At 52.1% G+C, this 13373-nt stretch overlaps 3 protein-coding genes across 9 annotated transcripts in view; 2 read left to right on the top strand and 1 right to left on the bottom strand.

Annotated features, from left to right (window-relative positions):
• The window catches only part of kcnj20 (potassium inwardly rectifying channel subfamily J member 20), a 181203-nt gene that overhangs the window by 74804 nt on the left and 93026 nt on the right, over positions 1–13373 (bottom strand). The window lies entirely within an intron of this gene.
• On the top strand, positions 144–6810 carry LOC148640381 (uncharacterized). Of its 2 annotated transcripts, none has more exons than XM_088621339.1 (4): positions 144–922; positions 1919–2001; positions 2943–3296; positions 4424–6810. In XM_088621339.1, exons 2-4 carry the CDS (start codon positions 1959–1961, stop codon positions 4543–4545), a joined length of 519 nt encoding a protein of 172 aa, XP_088477465.1. In that variant the 5' UTR covers positions 144–922; positions 1919–1958; the 3' UTR covers positions 4546–6810. The 2 variants fall into 2 exon arrangements, with proteins under 2 accessions (XP_088477465.1, XP_088477464.1); XM_088621338.1 differs by having other exon boundaries at positions 4421–6810.
• LOC148640380 (uncharacterized) lies at positions 6961–12689 on the top strand. 5 transcript variants are annotated; one of them, XM_088621346.1, is made up of 10 exons: positions 6961–7173; positions 8212–8279; positions 8591–8658; positions 9408–9617; positions 9730–9753; positions 10099–10146; positions 10796–10864; positions 11102–11163; positions 11416–11448; positions 12181–12689. In XM_088621346.1, the coding sequence occupies exons 3-9, from the start codon at positions 8607–8609 to the stop codon at positions 11419–11421; spliced, it is 471 nt and encodes a 156-aa protein (XP_088477472.1). In that variant the 5' UTR covers positions 6961–7173; positions 8212–8279; positions 8591–8606; the 3' UTR covers positions 11422–11448; positions 12181–12689. The 5 variants fall into 5 exon arrangements, with proteins under 5 accessions (XP_088477472.1, XP_088477474.1, XP_088477473.1 ...); XM_088621348.1 differs by having other exon boundaries at positions 8212–8350; XM_088621347.1 differs by lacking the exon at positions 8212–8279 and having other exon boundaries at positions 6961–7164.

Raw genomic sequence — 13373 nt, 5'->3', positions numbered from 1 at the left:
GTTTACATTTTACATTTGTTTTTAGTTGTATTTGTTCATCTTCTTTCTGAGTTTTGGATTCATTGCAAATTCTTCCTCTTTGAGGTCTGTCATAGTTACTGTGATGTGTTGAGAACTGATCAACACAACCCTGTGATTGGTCAGAATATCAAGTATAATTCATTTAAATAGCACCTTTGACCTCAAAGAATACCCTGCAGAAGTACAGCCCCACCTGGGAGACACACAGGGGTCATTCTGCACCAGCAGCCCCACCTGGGAGACACACACTGTGCGTCTCCCAGGTGGGGCTGCAGGTGCAGAATGGACACTGTGCGTCTCCCAGGTGGGGCTGCAGGTGCAGAATGAACACTGTGCGTCTCCCAGGTGGGGCTGCAGGTGCAGAATGAACACTGTGCGTCTCCCAGGTGGGGCTGCAGGTGCAGAATGGACACTGTGCGTCTCCCAGGTGGGGCTGCAGGTGCAGAATGGACACTGTGCGTCTCCCAGGTGGGGCTGCAGGTGCAGAATGAACACTGTGCGTCTCCCAGGTGGGGCTGCAGGTGCAGAATGAACACTGTGCGTCTCCCAGGTGGGGCTGCAGGTGCAGAATGAACACTGTGCGTCTCCCAGGTGGGGCTGCAGGTGCAGAATGGACACTGTGTGTCTCGCAGGTGGGGTTACACTTCGGTAGAAGGAGCTTTATAAAGGCGAAGGATTGCTTTTAAAATATCCGAAAACATCCGTCTCTGTCTTGACTCTGACTATCGTGTATTAGTCTTGGGTTTTTCCTGCTTCCTCTTCGCCGTGGTTACAATAGTGTTGCTGTGGTGGAGCGCGTCTCCCCCCGGCGGCAGGTCGCGCCCCCGAGCTGTGCTGACGCGGGCGCGCGGTGGCGCGGTCGACAGTTCCACTCTCTGAGGTTTCAGGCTCCGGGAAGCAGGTGAGTCTTCTCGTCTTGTTTTCAGAAAGCCCGGTGCCGCCGCTCTGTGCAAATCGGGGCAGACAAGGGCTCCTGTGGCGCGTTAGTCCGTCCGGGTGGTGCACGTCGGCTGCGCGCTGTGCCGATGGCCGATACTCAATCTGAACTCGCACTCGCCACATTTCCAACAGAAACACGGAAATCGAAGTAACACTGAAACCTTTAACCATAGCTCAGCGGGTGAACTTTTTTTTTTTAGCGATTTCGTCTCTGATGCATCTTCCTCCCTTTGATATAAGACAATAAAAACAGGAAACGTCATTAAAATCTGTCATCATTTTTTCTGTTGTTTTTTTTTTAAAACAGTTGGTACAGTTTGAGGTCTGCTATTTCCACGAATGGCCCATTTGAGTCACGAGGGGAAATACGTATTAAATCATTATTAAATCAAATGGAAGCGAACGTTGGGACTCTCTTAGGAGATATTGCGAAAACGAGCGATTTTTTTTTTTTTTTAAACGAGCGATTGTTGTCCAAGGAAACTCTGCTGCGTTTAGCGACGTGCGCTAACGCTCCCGGCACGAGCTGCCGGAGAGGAACGGGCTCGGGGTCCCGCCGGCACGCGCTGTGTGCGCGCGGCCCGAGGGACGTCGAGCCGAGAGCCGGGAGAGGACGTCTGATTCAGTTTGGCACCTCCTGGGCGGGCGGTGGGGAGATGACGGTCTCTTTTTCCAGCTGCCGCCCTCGGATGTCAACTCGATGATGCGACTCTGAGCTGGCCGTCCGCGCCGCGAGCTGTGTGTCTGAAGAGCCGTCAGGCCGGTTGTGTCCAAGCCGCTGCTTAGCAAGCTGTTGTCTGTCTGCTCTGTCCTGCCTACCGGTCATACAACGATAGTGGTTTGGCAGGACTTAAATAAAAGAAACACCTGAGCTGTCTACAGAGGAACTCGGGTGTCTTTGTACTGCATTATGAAATCAAGAGAGAGATTTTTATAAATGCCTTTCTTTTTAATGCAGTCCCTGCTGAGGTGAGGATCGTTCTGCTCAGGTTAGAAGGATGTCTGAGATTCTGCTGGTCTTCTTGACTTTCCAGCTTCAAGGTAGAGTCACTCCCATCTTTATTCTTCGACCTTATCCATCACGACGGTGGAACCAGAACCTGTTACTGATTCTCGAATCAGAGAGCTCACAGAAGACGGGGTCTCTAGGTCAGTGGTTCCCTTCTGGTCCAGGAGAATGCTGACTCTCCTGCGATTTGCTCCAGACAGGTGGAGCTTGACCGATTGATCAACATGCCATTTTTTAAAGTTGCTGTCGGCACTTAAAAAGATGAATTTGGACGGGATTTGGAATTTTGAATCCAGATCAGCCTTGTACCAGTGTGTTGCCTGACATTTAGTGAAATTGACCTCTGCAGAAGGAAAAAAAAACACTTACGTTGTGTGTCTGATGCAAATGTCACTCCCACCAAACCTAACATAACCTCACTCTCCCTGTGGGTTTTGCTGTTGCATTATCCCTCTGTGTACGATAGGTTAGTCTCTCCCCATTGTGAGTGTGTTGATGTACAGACTCCAATCGTGGGCATGTCTGTTACAACCTGCTGCATGACCCCTCCCACAATGGGCGTATGACTCTTAAGCCCTCCCACTGTGGGCATGCCTGATCCTGCACCACATTGACCCTCCCACTGTGGGCGTGTCCGATCCCACAGTGCATTGCCCCTCCCATTGTGGGCGTGTCCAATCATGCACCACATTGCCCCTCCCACTGTGGGCGTGTCCGATCATGCAGCACACTGCCCCTCCCCCTATGGGCGTGTCCGATCATGCAGCACATTACCCCTCCCACTGTGGGAGTTTGGCTATTGCCCCCTCCCACTGTGGGTGTGTCCGATCCTGCAGCGCATTGCCCCTCCCACTGTGGGCGTGTCCACCCCTCAGACACAATCTCCTGTGGAGAGCGGTTCAGTCAGAACAGAGCTGCGAGCTGAAGCTGTTGGGAACGATGAGTCCGCACTGACCTCACTGTCGCCCGCCAGGCCTCGTGGGCAGCGGGCCCTGGGTGAGCCAGTGGCCGCTGGAGCTCAAGGGTGTGGTGGGTGGAAACGCTACGCTCAGGTGCCGGATACATCCCGACGCCGGGCAGCACATTTCCGGCTGCAACGCCTTCTGGTACCTGCAGGATTCCCGGGGCCGGTGGCAGGAGGTCGAGCAGTCTCCCCGGCACGCCGGCAGGCTCGGCAAGTCCCGGGACAGCGCCACGACCGCCGCGGCCCTCACCCTCGCCCCGCTGCAGCCCAACGACACCGACGTCTACTACTGCACGCAGTCCTGCCGCGTGGACGGGCGCATGCTGCAGTACCACGGCAACGGCACGCTGCTCGTCGTCCGAGGTGCGGCTCCCGTCTGTCCCGGACCCTGAGCTCGGGATTTCAAACACCCCGAAACTCTTTCCTCGAACCTGGGGTGGGGGTGTCTGGTGTGTGGTGTCTGGTGTGGGGGGGGGTGTGGTGTGAGCTGTGGGGTGTCTGGTGTGGGGTGTGGTGTGGGGTGTGTGGTGTGGGGGGGGGTGTGGTGTGTGTGTGTGTGTGTGTGTGTGGGGGTGGGTGTGGTGTGAGCTGTGGGGAGTCTGGTGTGGGTGTGTGGTGTGGTGTGGGGGGGGTGTGGTGTGGAGTCAGGTGTGGGGTGTGGGGTGTGGGGTGTGGGGTGTGGGTGTGTGGTGTGGTGTGGGTGTGTGGGGGGGGTGTGGGTGTGTGGTGTGGTGTGGGGTGTGTGGTGTGGGTGTGTGGTGTGGGTGTGTGGTGTGGTGTGGAGTCAGGTGTGGGGTGTGGGGTGTGGGGTGTGGGGTGTGGGGTGTCTGGTGTGGGTGTGTGTGTGTGGGGGGGGTTGTCAGGTGTGGGGGGGGTGTGGTGTGAGCTGTGGGGTGTGTGGTGTGTGGTGTCGTGTGGGGTGTGTGGGGGGGGTGTGGTGTGGTGTGGAGTCAGGTGTGGGGTGTGAGCTGTGGGGTGTCTGGTGTGGGTGTGTGTGTGTGTGGGGGGGTGTCAGGTGTGGGGTGTGAGCTGTGGGGTGTCTGGTGTGGGGTGTGTGGTGTGGTGTGGGGTGGAGTCGGGTGAGGTGTGTGTGGTGTGGTGTGGTGTGGAGTCAGGTGTGGTGTGTGGGGTGTGTGTGTGGGGGGTTGTCAGGTGTGGGGTGTGTGGTGTGGGTGTGTGGTGTGGTGTGGGGGGGGTGTGGTGTGGGGTGTCAGGTGTGGGGTGTGGGGTGTGGTGTGGTGTGGAGTCAGGTGAGGTGTGTGTGGTGTGGTGTGGGGTGTGGGGTGTCAGGTGTGGGGTGTGTGGTGTGGGTGTGCGTGTGTGGGGGGGTGTCAGGTGTGGGGGTGGGGTGTGGGGTGTGTGTGTGTGTGGGGGGGTGTCAGGTGTGGGGGGGGTGTGGTGTGAGCTGTGGGGAGTCTGGCCTGCAGCCCGCCGCGCAGCCCTGTCCTCTGCCCCTCTTCACCCCTGCTCCTCCTCTCCTGCTCCAGCAGAGGCGGAGGACTGCGCTGGCTGTGCCTCCGTGCCGGTGCCCCTCTACACCCTCCTGTCGGCGAAGGCGGTGCTCGCCGGCGTCACCGCGAGCGTCCTCGGCGCCGGGGCCTCCCGCAGCTGAGCCGCAGCGCCAAGCCGAGCCAAGCCGAGGAAGACGAGCCCCACTCCAGAACTCTCGCTGCCAGATGTGGATTTTCCACTCAGGCCCTGAGCTTTTCATGCTTTCAGTTCCTGCCTCGCTCCCAGTTTAAACATAACTGGATCAGTGTTACCCCCCCACCCCCTTCCTCTCCTCGGGGGTTAAACTGTCGCCGACATCAATCCATCCACCCAGTTCCTAACTGCTTTTCCCAGTTCAGGGTCACTGGGAAGCCAGAGCCTGTCTCAGCAAGCAGTGGGCACAGGCCCGGACGCACACAGACACTCAGGGCTGATATTCCGAGAAGCTGATTAACCCCCAGCCTGTCTTTGGACTGTGGGAGGAGACCCAAGAGAACATACAGGCTCCATGCAGATAGCACCCCAGGTCCGGGATTGAACCCAGAATCCCGCTCACATCAAGAAAATTAAGAATCCCGCCTGACCGTCGCCCTCGATGCACAGATGTGCAGGACCTGGCGTTTCCCCAATGAGATCCTGATTAATTGAACCCATTATTGGCTCACTTAGGCCTTTTTGTAAAAAAAATCATCCAGCCATCCTCCCCTGAACCAGCTGCTCGTCCTGAGCTCTGTGTGTTTCCAGGAGTATCCAGACGTCTGCTGCGGTTTCAGCCAGAGAAGCGCCTGATCCAGCTGAAGAGACAGGATTCCAAGGCTCAGCACAGTTTTCTTGAGCTGAGGAGTACAATCAGATGTGAAGTGGTCCCATGGGTAGACACAGAGAACAATATCATCACTGATCGTGAGGCCACTGTTCAAGCATCGCGAGCTTCACAGTCAGCTTCTCCTCCTGCAATGCAGTCTGCTCTGCAAAAACATGGTCAACCACTTCCCCTGCAGAGACAGGCGCTCGGAGCTCGTGGGGGTTTTCGTTTTCGTGCCTCGAAGACCTGTTTCCCTTGTTGTGCTGAGCTCTGGCCTTCGAGACCGAGACCCCGGCCTTTTGCATTGCTTTTATCACCTTCAATTAACTGGGTCAGGGTTAACGAGAAGAACTGATGGTTGTGAAGTTCATGTTAATATTAAACTGGAGTGGTCTGAAAGAAGTGCCTGGCTAAAGACACCAACAGCTGTGCCCCCTCCTGGGATTTGAACCTGCAATGCTCCCACCTCTGTTCCAAATTAATGAGACAGATGTACAGGTGAGACATTCAGTGGGGTAGTCAGACGCAGACCTCACGCCCATCACACTCAACAGTTGGCCAGCACAAAGTATTTTTCCTCTTCTCCCCGATCATAAATTACAGTGGGAAGCATTTGAAATGGAAAAAAAGTAAGACTTCTAGTAAAGGAGCTTATTTTGAAGGCGCTGAAGGGATACAAATCATCTTATTTGCAGTTGATCCGTTGATAAAACTACCCATCACTCCACAGTCCCTTTGGTTCCCCACTTCTTGGTGCATTGTCATGTGTGTGACGTGTCCTTTACACTGTGAAGAGAAAATCTGCTGGACTTGAATCAGCAATGACGTACCTGGGCTAGTCTGAAAGATGCTGTAAAAGGGTGAGAGAGATGAAAGATGTTTTTGTAACTGTCATGGAAATATAACTATCAAGGAAGCCACAAGAGAGAGTTCTCACCTGAGTAAGGTCTTTATTTCAGTATTGCAATATTGGGAGCCCTGCTGCCACTTCGCAAAGTGCCTCAGAGACTCAATTTGTTACAAGCAGTACAGGGTTTTTATAAGACGTTGCGCTGTAAGAGAAAGCTCAGCACTTTGTCCCTTCTAAAACTTTCCCTTTCCCTAAGAAAAAACAGATTACATCATAAAACGAAAGAAGAAGCACCACTAGATTTGTTATTCAAAGCTTATCAGTTACTTTCGGCTAATTCTAACGACCCAGACAGCATATATAGTTTTGGTACATTGTCTTCTAAAGTAACCTAAACAGTGTACTTTGTTGACGCACTGTTTTCTAAAATTCTGCACGGACTTGTTGCACAGCAGTTACATCCTTGAAATATATTTTCTAAAAGCACCAATATATTCTTTGCAAAGCTCTCTACATTTTAAGAATCAATTTACTTATTAGATTTCCATTTCAGTATCACAAAATTAAAAAATATATTGTATGCTTATTTCTATGTTTGTTTTAAAAGTAATTACCAGTTTTTCTGATCTAACAAGCCTTCGACCTGAACCACTAAACCAGCTGTCCCCCTGGTCTCAAGCAAATGTAAGGCATATGTCACGCAGTTCATATAAAATAAATCTTACTACTCATTTGATGTGAAAACCTAATTTCTAACAATGACTGAACTGATTCTGTCTTGTGGTCTAGAAGAACAGAAATGTTTTGAGAGATCTTTTCTGGTTTCAATGGCAAGACAGCTCTCAGACAAATATAGCCATCAATGCACTGCAGGGCAGCAGGTATGTCATCAAGAAGCCACACAGCGATGATCCCTCTCCACTGCGCAGGTCTGCTCATGACATCAAACAGGAAGAAGACCAGCAAGGGCGCAGAGCAAGACCTCCGTCGAAAAAGTGAATCTTCCTCAGAAAGGGAATTTCTTCTCCACTAACATCACAAAACTTTTATCAGAACGTTCTTGGGACACTGGATTTGCCATTAAGGTAGGCCGGGTGAAGCCCAGCTTGTTTGGAAATATATCTCGACAGGGCGTGAGGTTTCGTGTCGGCCATCTTGTGACCTTCATAGGTTTCCGTGGTCACGTTGGTTAAGGCTCCTGTTTTCTTTCACGAAGACTAGCCACAGAAAACCCAATTGTTTTATTTTTCAATTTGAAATGAAACCGGGTTCTATGGGTTCAGTAGACTGCTACTTCCTGGTTCTGTTCCCCGGAAAAACATGTTTGCCAACAGTTACAGTAAATGTCTCCTCTGTTTCATGTTTGTTCAGTTAATGGCTTCAGCCGGTTCTTCACCTCCATGCAAACCTTTTTGAGTTATTCTCTGTTAGTCTTCACGCTGCACAAGCCTGCTCTGCTTGCAGGTACTGTATATATGGCAATATTTACTTTTGGTGAAAAATGTTTTTGGTGTGTCTAGCCTACAAAAATATATTTAGATTTGTCTGGCCAATGGCTGTTTTGAAAATACGAGGAGAACATAAGTGATAGAGCCAAGAATAAGTTAAAGGACTGAAAAATGGATTTGGGTTATACATACTGTAAGAGAAGATCACTTTATTGGCCATTTACAATTTCTTGTATTGGTGCTGAGGGATTCCTATATCTCTATTCACCTACAATAAACAGCGAATTTTGGAGAACAGGCGACAACAAAAAAAGTCCATAACAACCTCAGTCTCTTTAGTCAAGTACCAGGAGTGACTTTGGGAAGACGCTCTTTAACCTGAAAACGGATTAGCGCCGACTAGAGCAGTCTGGGAGGCTGACTGACGTCTCCCTCGTCATTCACGGAAATCCGGGGAATTGTGGGATTGCGTCATAACCGTTTCCTCAGGAACTTCCGCCTCCGCCTGAGATTTCAAGGTGACCGACAAGGCATCCGCGGCTGCAGAGCCAAACAATCGCTCCGAGTATCGCTCAGCCCAATCGCCTGCAAACGTCACCCACAGGCACGTGGTTGACAGCGCCAGCGGGACTCCTGTGACTCTCGGTTCTCTTATTTTCCACACCCTTTCTGCGGGTCAGGGAGGTGTCAGCTGTCGCTCGTGAGCAGAGACAAAGGGCCCTGGCTCCCGATCACTCTCTCCTGCTCCTGGGGTTGGTGTTTTTCTCCCCGATCGCGGTGCCAGGGTATCCACCCTTGCTCACGTTCACCAGAAGTGTTGGCGGTGAGGCTTTAAAGCAGCGACAGCAGAGCCTTTGACTTGCAAATCTGATCAAAATCATCGCCCCTGCGGTAGGGAGAGAAACCAAAGGAAGGAGGCGTTTCAGATCAGACTCGATCGCTCAGACACCAAAGCAGATGCAGTGAGTTACATTTGCAGCCGTCGACAAAGCTTGAGCACAGAAAACCTGCCGAGAACTAAAATGTTTTTTTTTTAACTCTGCTTTCTTTTCCCCTCCCCCAGGAAGTGCTACTACAACATGAGTGTCCTGGTAGCTGTGCTGCTCACTTTGGAAATAATCTCCGCCCAAGGTAACACCCTCCAGTCTGAAATCCTAGCGTCGAGGGGGGTGGAGGTGGGGGGGGGGGGGTGGTCCCGAGAGGCTCAAGCAGAAGTGGGGATCCCTGGCAGAGGGGAGTGGGGCGGGACTGGGGGTGGTGTCCCCACTCATTGTGCTTCATCTCCCCATCTGTTCGCCGGCCGCTGACCACAAATAGAACACTGCAGAAGCATTGTCAAGAATGTCACATCGTCCTTCCTCGCGTGATCACTCTAGTAGCCCAGAGATGTGATATTGTGGGGGGAGCACTGGTTGGGCTCAGTGACCCAGATGCTGCGGGTTCCAGCCTGGCACGTGCCCCTAGCTGACGGGGATCGGGATTCCCCGAGAGGGTGACACACTCGCACCATCAATACGAGTCCTGCTCTGGAACAGGCTTAGGATGCGTGTGCCTGTGTGCCCTGGCCCTCTCAGCTTTTGATGCCCCAGAGACTTACTGCAAGAGCCTCGAAGGACACCCCCTCTCTGGACAGCGACAGTGAGGGTCGCTCTGCTCCTCCAGTCGGCACCAACTCACCTGCCGGGCGCTGTGGAGCTCCCGCAGAGGTAGAGGACGGTCAGCTGCCATTGTCTCCAGGGGTCCGCCTCTCTGTCTTCCTTGTCCCTGTGTGGACACAGGATTCAGAGGCCCGTTAGGTCAGAATGAGTCAGTTCCTGAATAAATCTGACTTTTTAGCATAATTTTGCTTTAGGAAAACTAATTTTAGTTATCCTTTCCAGACACCTGCAGGTATGTGGAGATCAGAGTCCACGGTCAAAATATGTCCGGCTTCAACGTGAGGGGAGAGCAGAAGCCGCTGTGCGAAGCCGGCATCAAATCCCAGAAGGGCTGCAACATCGAGAGGGTTTCCAATACGGAATTATGCATCCGCCACGACCGGAACGCCAGCATCAGGTTCAAGAACGAGACATTTGAAGGCACCTTGATGGGTAAGAGTGTGTTAAAGGGCTGTTTCACCCAGCACACACCTGTCTCAGACGTGCATTCCTCTCTCGTGCACTGGTTACACTCTGACCGCCACCTCCTTTCTGCTCTTCCCAGGAGCCTGCGTGGAGGATCACAACGGTAAGTGGAAATTCTGGAAGAGGCAGCTAGTTCTCCAATCCAAGCAGCAGCTTGAGGCTCTGATGCAGTGAGTCGGGCGCTGCGTCAGGGCTGTGTTATGGCGGATTATTGCAGACGCCAGGTCAGAGGTCAGGGGTCAGGGGTCGAAGGAGGAGGTGCCTGAAACAGCCCATGCTTCAGGAACATGGGCAGGAAGAGATTCTGGGACTGGAGCGTCCGGCTGGGGGTGCCCCTCTGGCTGTGTCCTTGTGAGTGTCCGAAGTGACGAATGCACTCCGGAGAGCTCTGGGATCCCTGGATCACCGGATGTGTTTCTGAGGAGCTGACACTGTGCTTGTCGTTTAGGTCTCAGCTGCACTATTGGCAACCATCCCCAGAATCCCGCTGAACAAGGTACTGGTTTCCTAGATTTCCCTGTGCTTCCCGTTGGCAACAGAGTGATACCCACACAGAGCAGCATGTTGACACAGTGGTCAGCATTACTGCCTCACAACACCGGGGCCCTGGGTTCAATTCCAGACCAGGGGTGCTGTCTGTGCGGAGTTTATACATCCTGCCTGTGTTTGCATGGGTTTCCTCCCACAGTCCAAAAACATACTGGTGGGTTAATTGGATTCTGGGAACAATGGCTGTAGTGCAGATCTGTTTTTGATTTCTGAAAACACACAATTCTCTTTCCCTTTTCTTTCTGTGGGCTCTTCTGTAAAATGACTTCAGGATAGGTTCCCTGGCCTCTAGCCCTCTGACCCCCAGGCGAAGTCTGGGTGCCCACTCCTGGTTCTTTCCAGATATCAGAGAGGCTGGAGACCAGGATGGGGGAGAATCATCCAACTGCTCTCCTACTCATTTCCACAGCCCCGACAGACGGTGCTCAGAAAGGTCTGCTGAGTTCCAGACAGGACAGACACACTGTCAAACAGTACACAAGCTATATGTCTCTCTCTGCCCATATTACACTACCATCACATGTAATCCGATAGCTCCGTTGCTGGAAAAATGAGCATCAACTTCATTAAGAATGAACTTCCTTGTTTCCCCACAGTGTCTGAACTTCCTCCCCGGGCCACGGATACTTCAGGAAGTGCCGTCAAGGCTCAGCCCAGCTCGGCAGGTGAGCTCGTCACGTTTCCTCCTTCAGACCTCGGACAATCAGACAAAAACGAGAAGGCTGCCATTCGAATCCGAAAGAGGGGCCCCTTGTGTGTAGCCCTCCTGCAGCCTCGATGTTGTCTGGGCTCAAAGTCAGGAAGGCAGGGGCCTGCAAGCTGATGATGTTCCCAGATCGACTGCCGAACTCGAGTGTCGCCTCCTGGCGGTAACGGCTGTCCTTCCCCTGTCTGTGTTCCAGCACACCGGCTCGCTGCTGCCTCTGTCCCCGTCCTGTCAGCCCTTCTCGCCGCTGCGCTGCTGGTAAGTCCTGGAGCATCCCGCAGGAGCGTGCCGGACGTCCTGCCGCGCGCGAGGCAGGCCGGCTGGTTGCGTCTCTCCCGGAAGCGAGCAGATGGCTTGGAGTCGACCTCTTTCCCAGGAGCCCCAGGGGTGATCCTCGGGGGCCGCTGCCTTTCAAAGAGACCTGGGAGCCCCGCCCGCGCGGCGGACCTCCAGGACAGAACCGCAGCGCGCTGGCGTAGCTGTTGACAGCCATTCTGTTTTCTCTTCCAGACCTAGACCTTAGCTGTGGATAGCAGCAGGAAGGTAAGGGAGCACCTTCTTGCAGGCCACTCTCCACCCATTTAGAAACCTCCTGATACACTTCCAGCATTTTGTCCGCACATTTGTCAAGGCATATAATAATTATTGACATAAACAATGGCTTTCCATGCTTAATCTGCGCTCATCCACCTGAATTCTTGTCGCGCTTGATACAGCCCTCTAAATAAGGGGTCTCCCACCCTGGGTCCTCTTAGGTCACCACTGACATCGCCTGTTTTTAAAGACTGGGTCTTAGTGATTGGTCGATTAAGTCATATGTTCTTTCAAAGGAAGGCTGAGGCTTGTTCTAGAGGAACGCTGAATTTACCGTATTATTTAGTGATTTCATGGTGACCTCTACCACCAGCTGGTCTGGGGGATCCAGGAGAAGGGTAGAGACGCCTGGCTCTGTGGAAAACAGCGTTCTTGCCAATCGGAGACTAACTGAAGGGCTGGTCACTCTAGCGCACGGCGCCTCTAGTTCACTTCTTCCTGATCCCTAACTTCACTGTCTCAGAAACGTGTTTCATCATGTCAAATGGCCAACACTAAGAAAGAAGAATGTTCATCTAGTCTAGAGTTTTTAACAGATTCTGAGGGCAGCTCTTTTGACAGCAGTCGCTAATTGGCAGGAATGCGGAAATTCAGGCATCAGTCCACAAATGACATCTGTGTAACCGTGGAAACTGCTGCGCGGAGGATAACGTCGGAGTGTGCTCTTGATCTGTCCTCCAGGGGAGCTGCAGGCATGCGAGAGACGGGAGAGAGCGTGGCAGAGCGTGGCGGAGCGTGGCAGAGCGTGGCAGAGTGTGGCAGAGCATGGCACGCCCCCCTGCCACGCCATCCGTGGTGCTACAGTTTCATTTTCAGTGTATCACTGAAATTCAGTGTGATTGTTTTTGCTTTACTTTTATAAATGACCCATGATTTGAAACAAGCTGTTCCACCAAAGACAATCAGAAAATAAGCTTTTTTTTTAAACAGAAAACTACAAGGATCCCACCTCCCCCTTCTCCCTCCTTAACTGTGTAGCCTATCCCAACACTAACCCTCACCCTGGTGCTTTCAACACAGTTTGACATTAAAACACTCCCCCCCAACTCTGGAAACACTATTGTCTTTTGGCATCTTTTTCTGAGATCTGTAGCCAGTGGACAGCAAGACCTCAACTATACTGACGGGAAACAATCACACAGAGTCCACATGCACTGTAAATCAAATTGTAAATAAAATAATTATTTTAATTGGCAGTTGTTGCTTCATCTTTCCAAGACTGTTGTCCAATGCTGAGGGTTTACAGACGAACCCTAAAATCACTGATTTTCTAAGGACTTTGAAAGACTTGCTGGTCAGTTAAGCAGGTGATTTGCATTGGTAAAGCTGCTTATTGTCACCTGTTCTGCATCACAAAGCTATTTATTTTACAAAAGGCAATTCATTCCAAAAGGTGTTTTTTTCCTAACACTCATCGTACCCACTCAAGTGAATCCTGTTCTCTCCCTAACTGTCTCACCCCTTTCATTCCTGGCTTCCATCTGTGCCCCACGCACTCCCCACACAGACACAGAGAACATACTGCGCAAACTCCACACAGACACAGAGAACATACTGCGCAAACTCCACACAGACACAGAGAACATACTGCGCAAACTCCACACAGACACAGAGAACATACTGCACAAACTCCACACAGACACAGAGAACATACTGCTCAAACTCCACACCGACAAGGGCTGGAATTGAACCCAAGACCCCAGTGCTACAAGGCAATAATTCTGACCACTGCGCCAACATGTCACCCTGCTGACAAACCCTACTCAGCTGTTTTTTTCTTCCCAAAACGCCTGAAGTAGCAGGTGGTCAGGGGCTCTGGACTCACATGTTGGCTATGGTTTTGAATTCTTGGGAGCATACAGATTGATGGAGTG

This window comes from Lepisosteus platostomus, chromosome 26 (assembly GCF_059453375.1).
Source record: "Lepisosteus platostomus isolate fLepPlt1 chromosome 26, fLepPlt1.hap1, whole genome shotgun sequence".
In the NCBI taxonomy this organism is placed as follows: Eukaryota; Metazoa; Chordata; class Actinopteri; order Semionotiformes; family Lepisosteidae; genus Lepisosteus; species Lepisosteus platostomus.
Note: the sequence above shows the minus strand (reverse complement) of the source record. Positions and strands in the feature narration are given on the sequence as shown.

Bases quoted from the DNA above. Each gene is read 5' to 3' on its own strand.
- LOC148640380 (XM_088621347.1), top strand. From the start codon at position 8,607: ATGAGTGTCCTGGTAGCTGTGCTGCTCACTTTGGAAATAATCTCCGCC. The intron at 9,754-10,098 runs GTAAGTGGAAAT...CTTGTCGTTTAG, and splicing joins CTGCGTGGAGGATCACAACG to GTCTCAGCTGCACTATTGGC. The intron at 10,865-11,101 runs GTGAGCTCGTCA...TCTGTGTTCCAG, and splicing joins GGCTCAGCCCAGCTCGGCAG to CACACCGGCTCGCTGCTGCC.
- LOC148640381 (XM_088621338.1), top strand. From the start codon at position 1,959: ATGTCTGAGATTCTGCTGGTCTTCTTGACTTTCCAGCTTCAAG. The intron at 2,002-2,942 runs GTAGAGTCACTC...GTCGCCCGCCAG, and splicing joins CTTGACTTTCCAGCTTCAAG to GCCTCGTGGGCAGCGGGCCC. The intron at 3,297-4,420 runs GTGCGGCTCCCG...CTCCTGCTCCAG, and splicing joins CACGCTGCTCGTCGTCCGAG to CAGAGGCGGAGGACTGCGCT.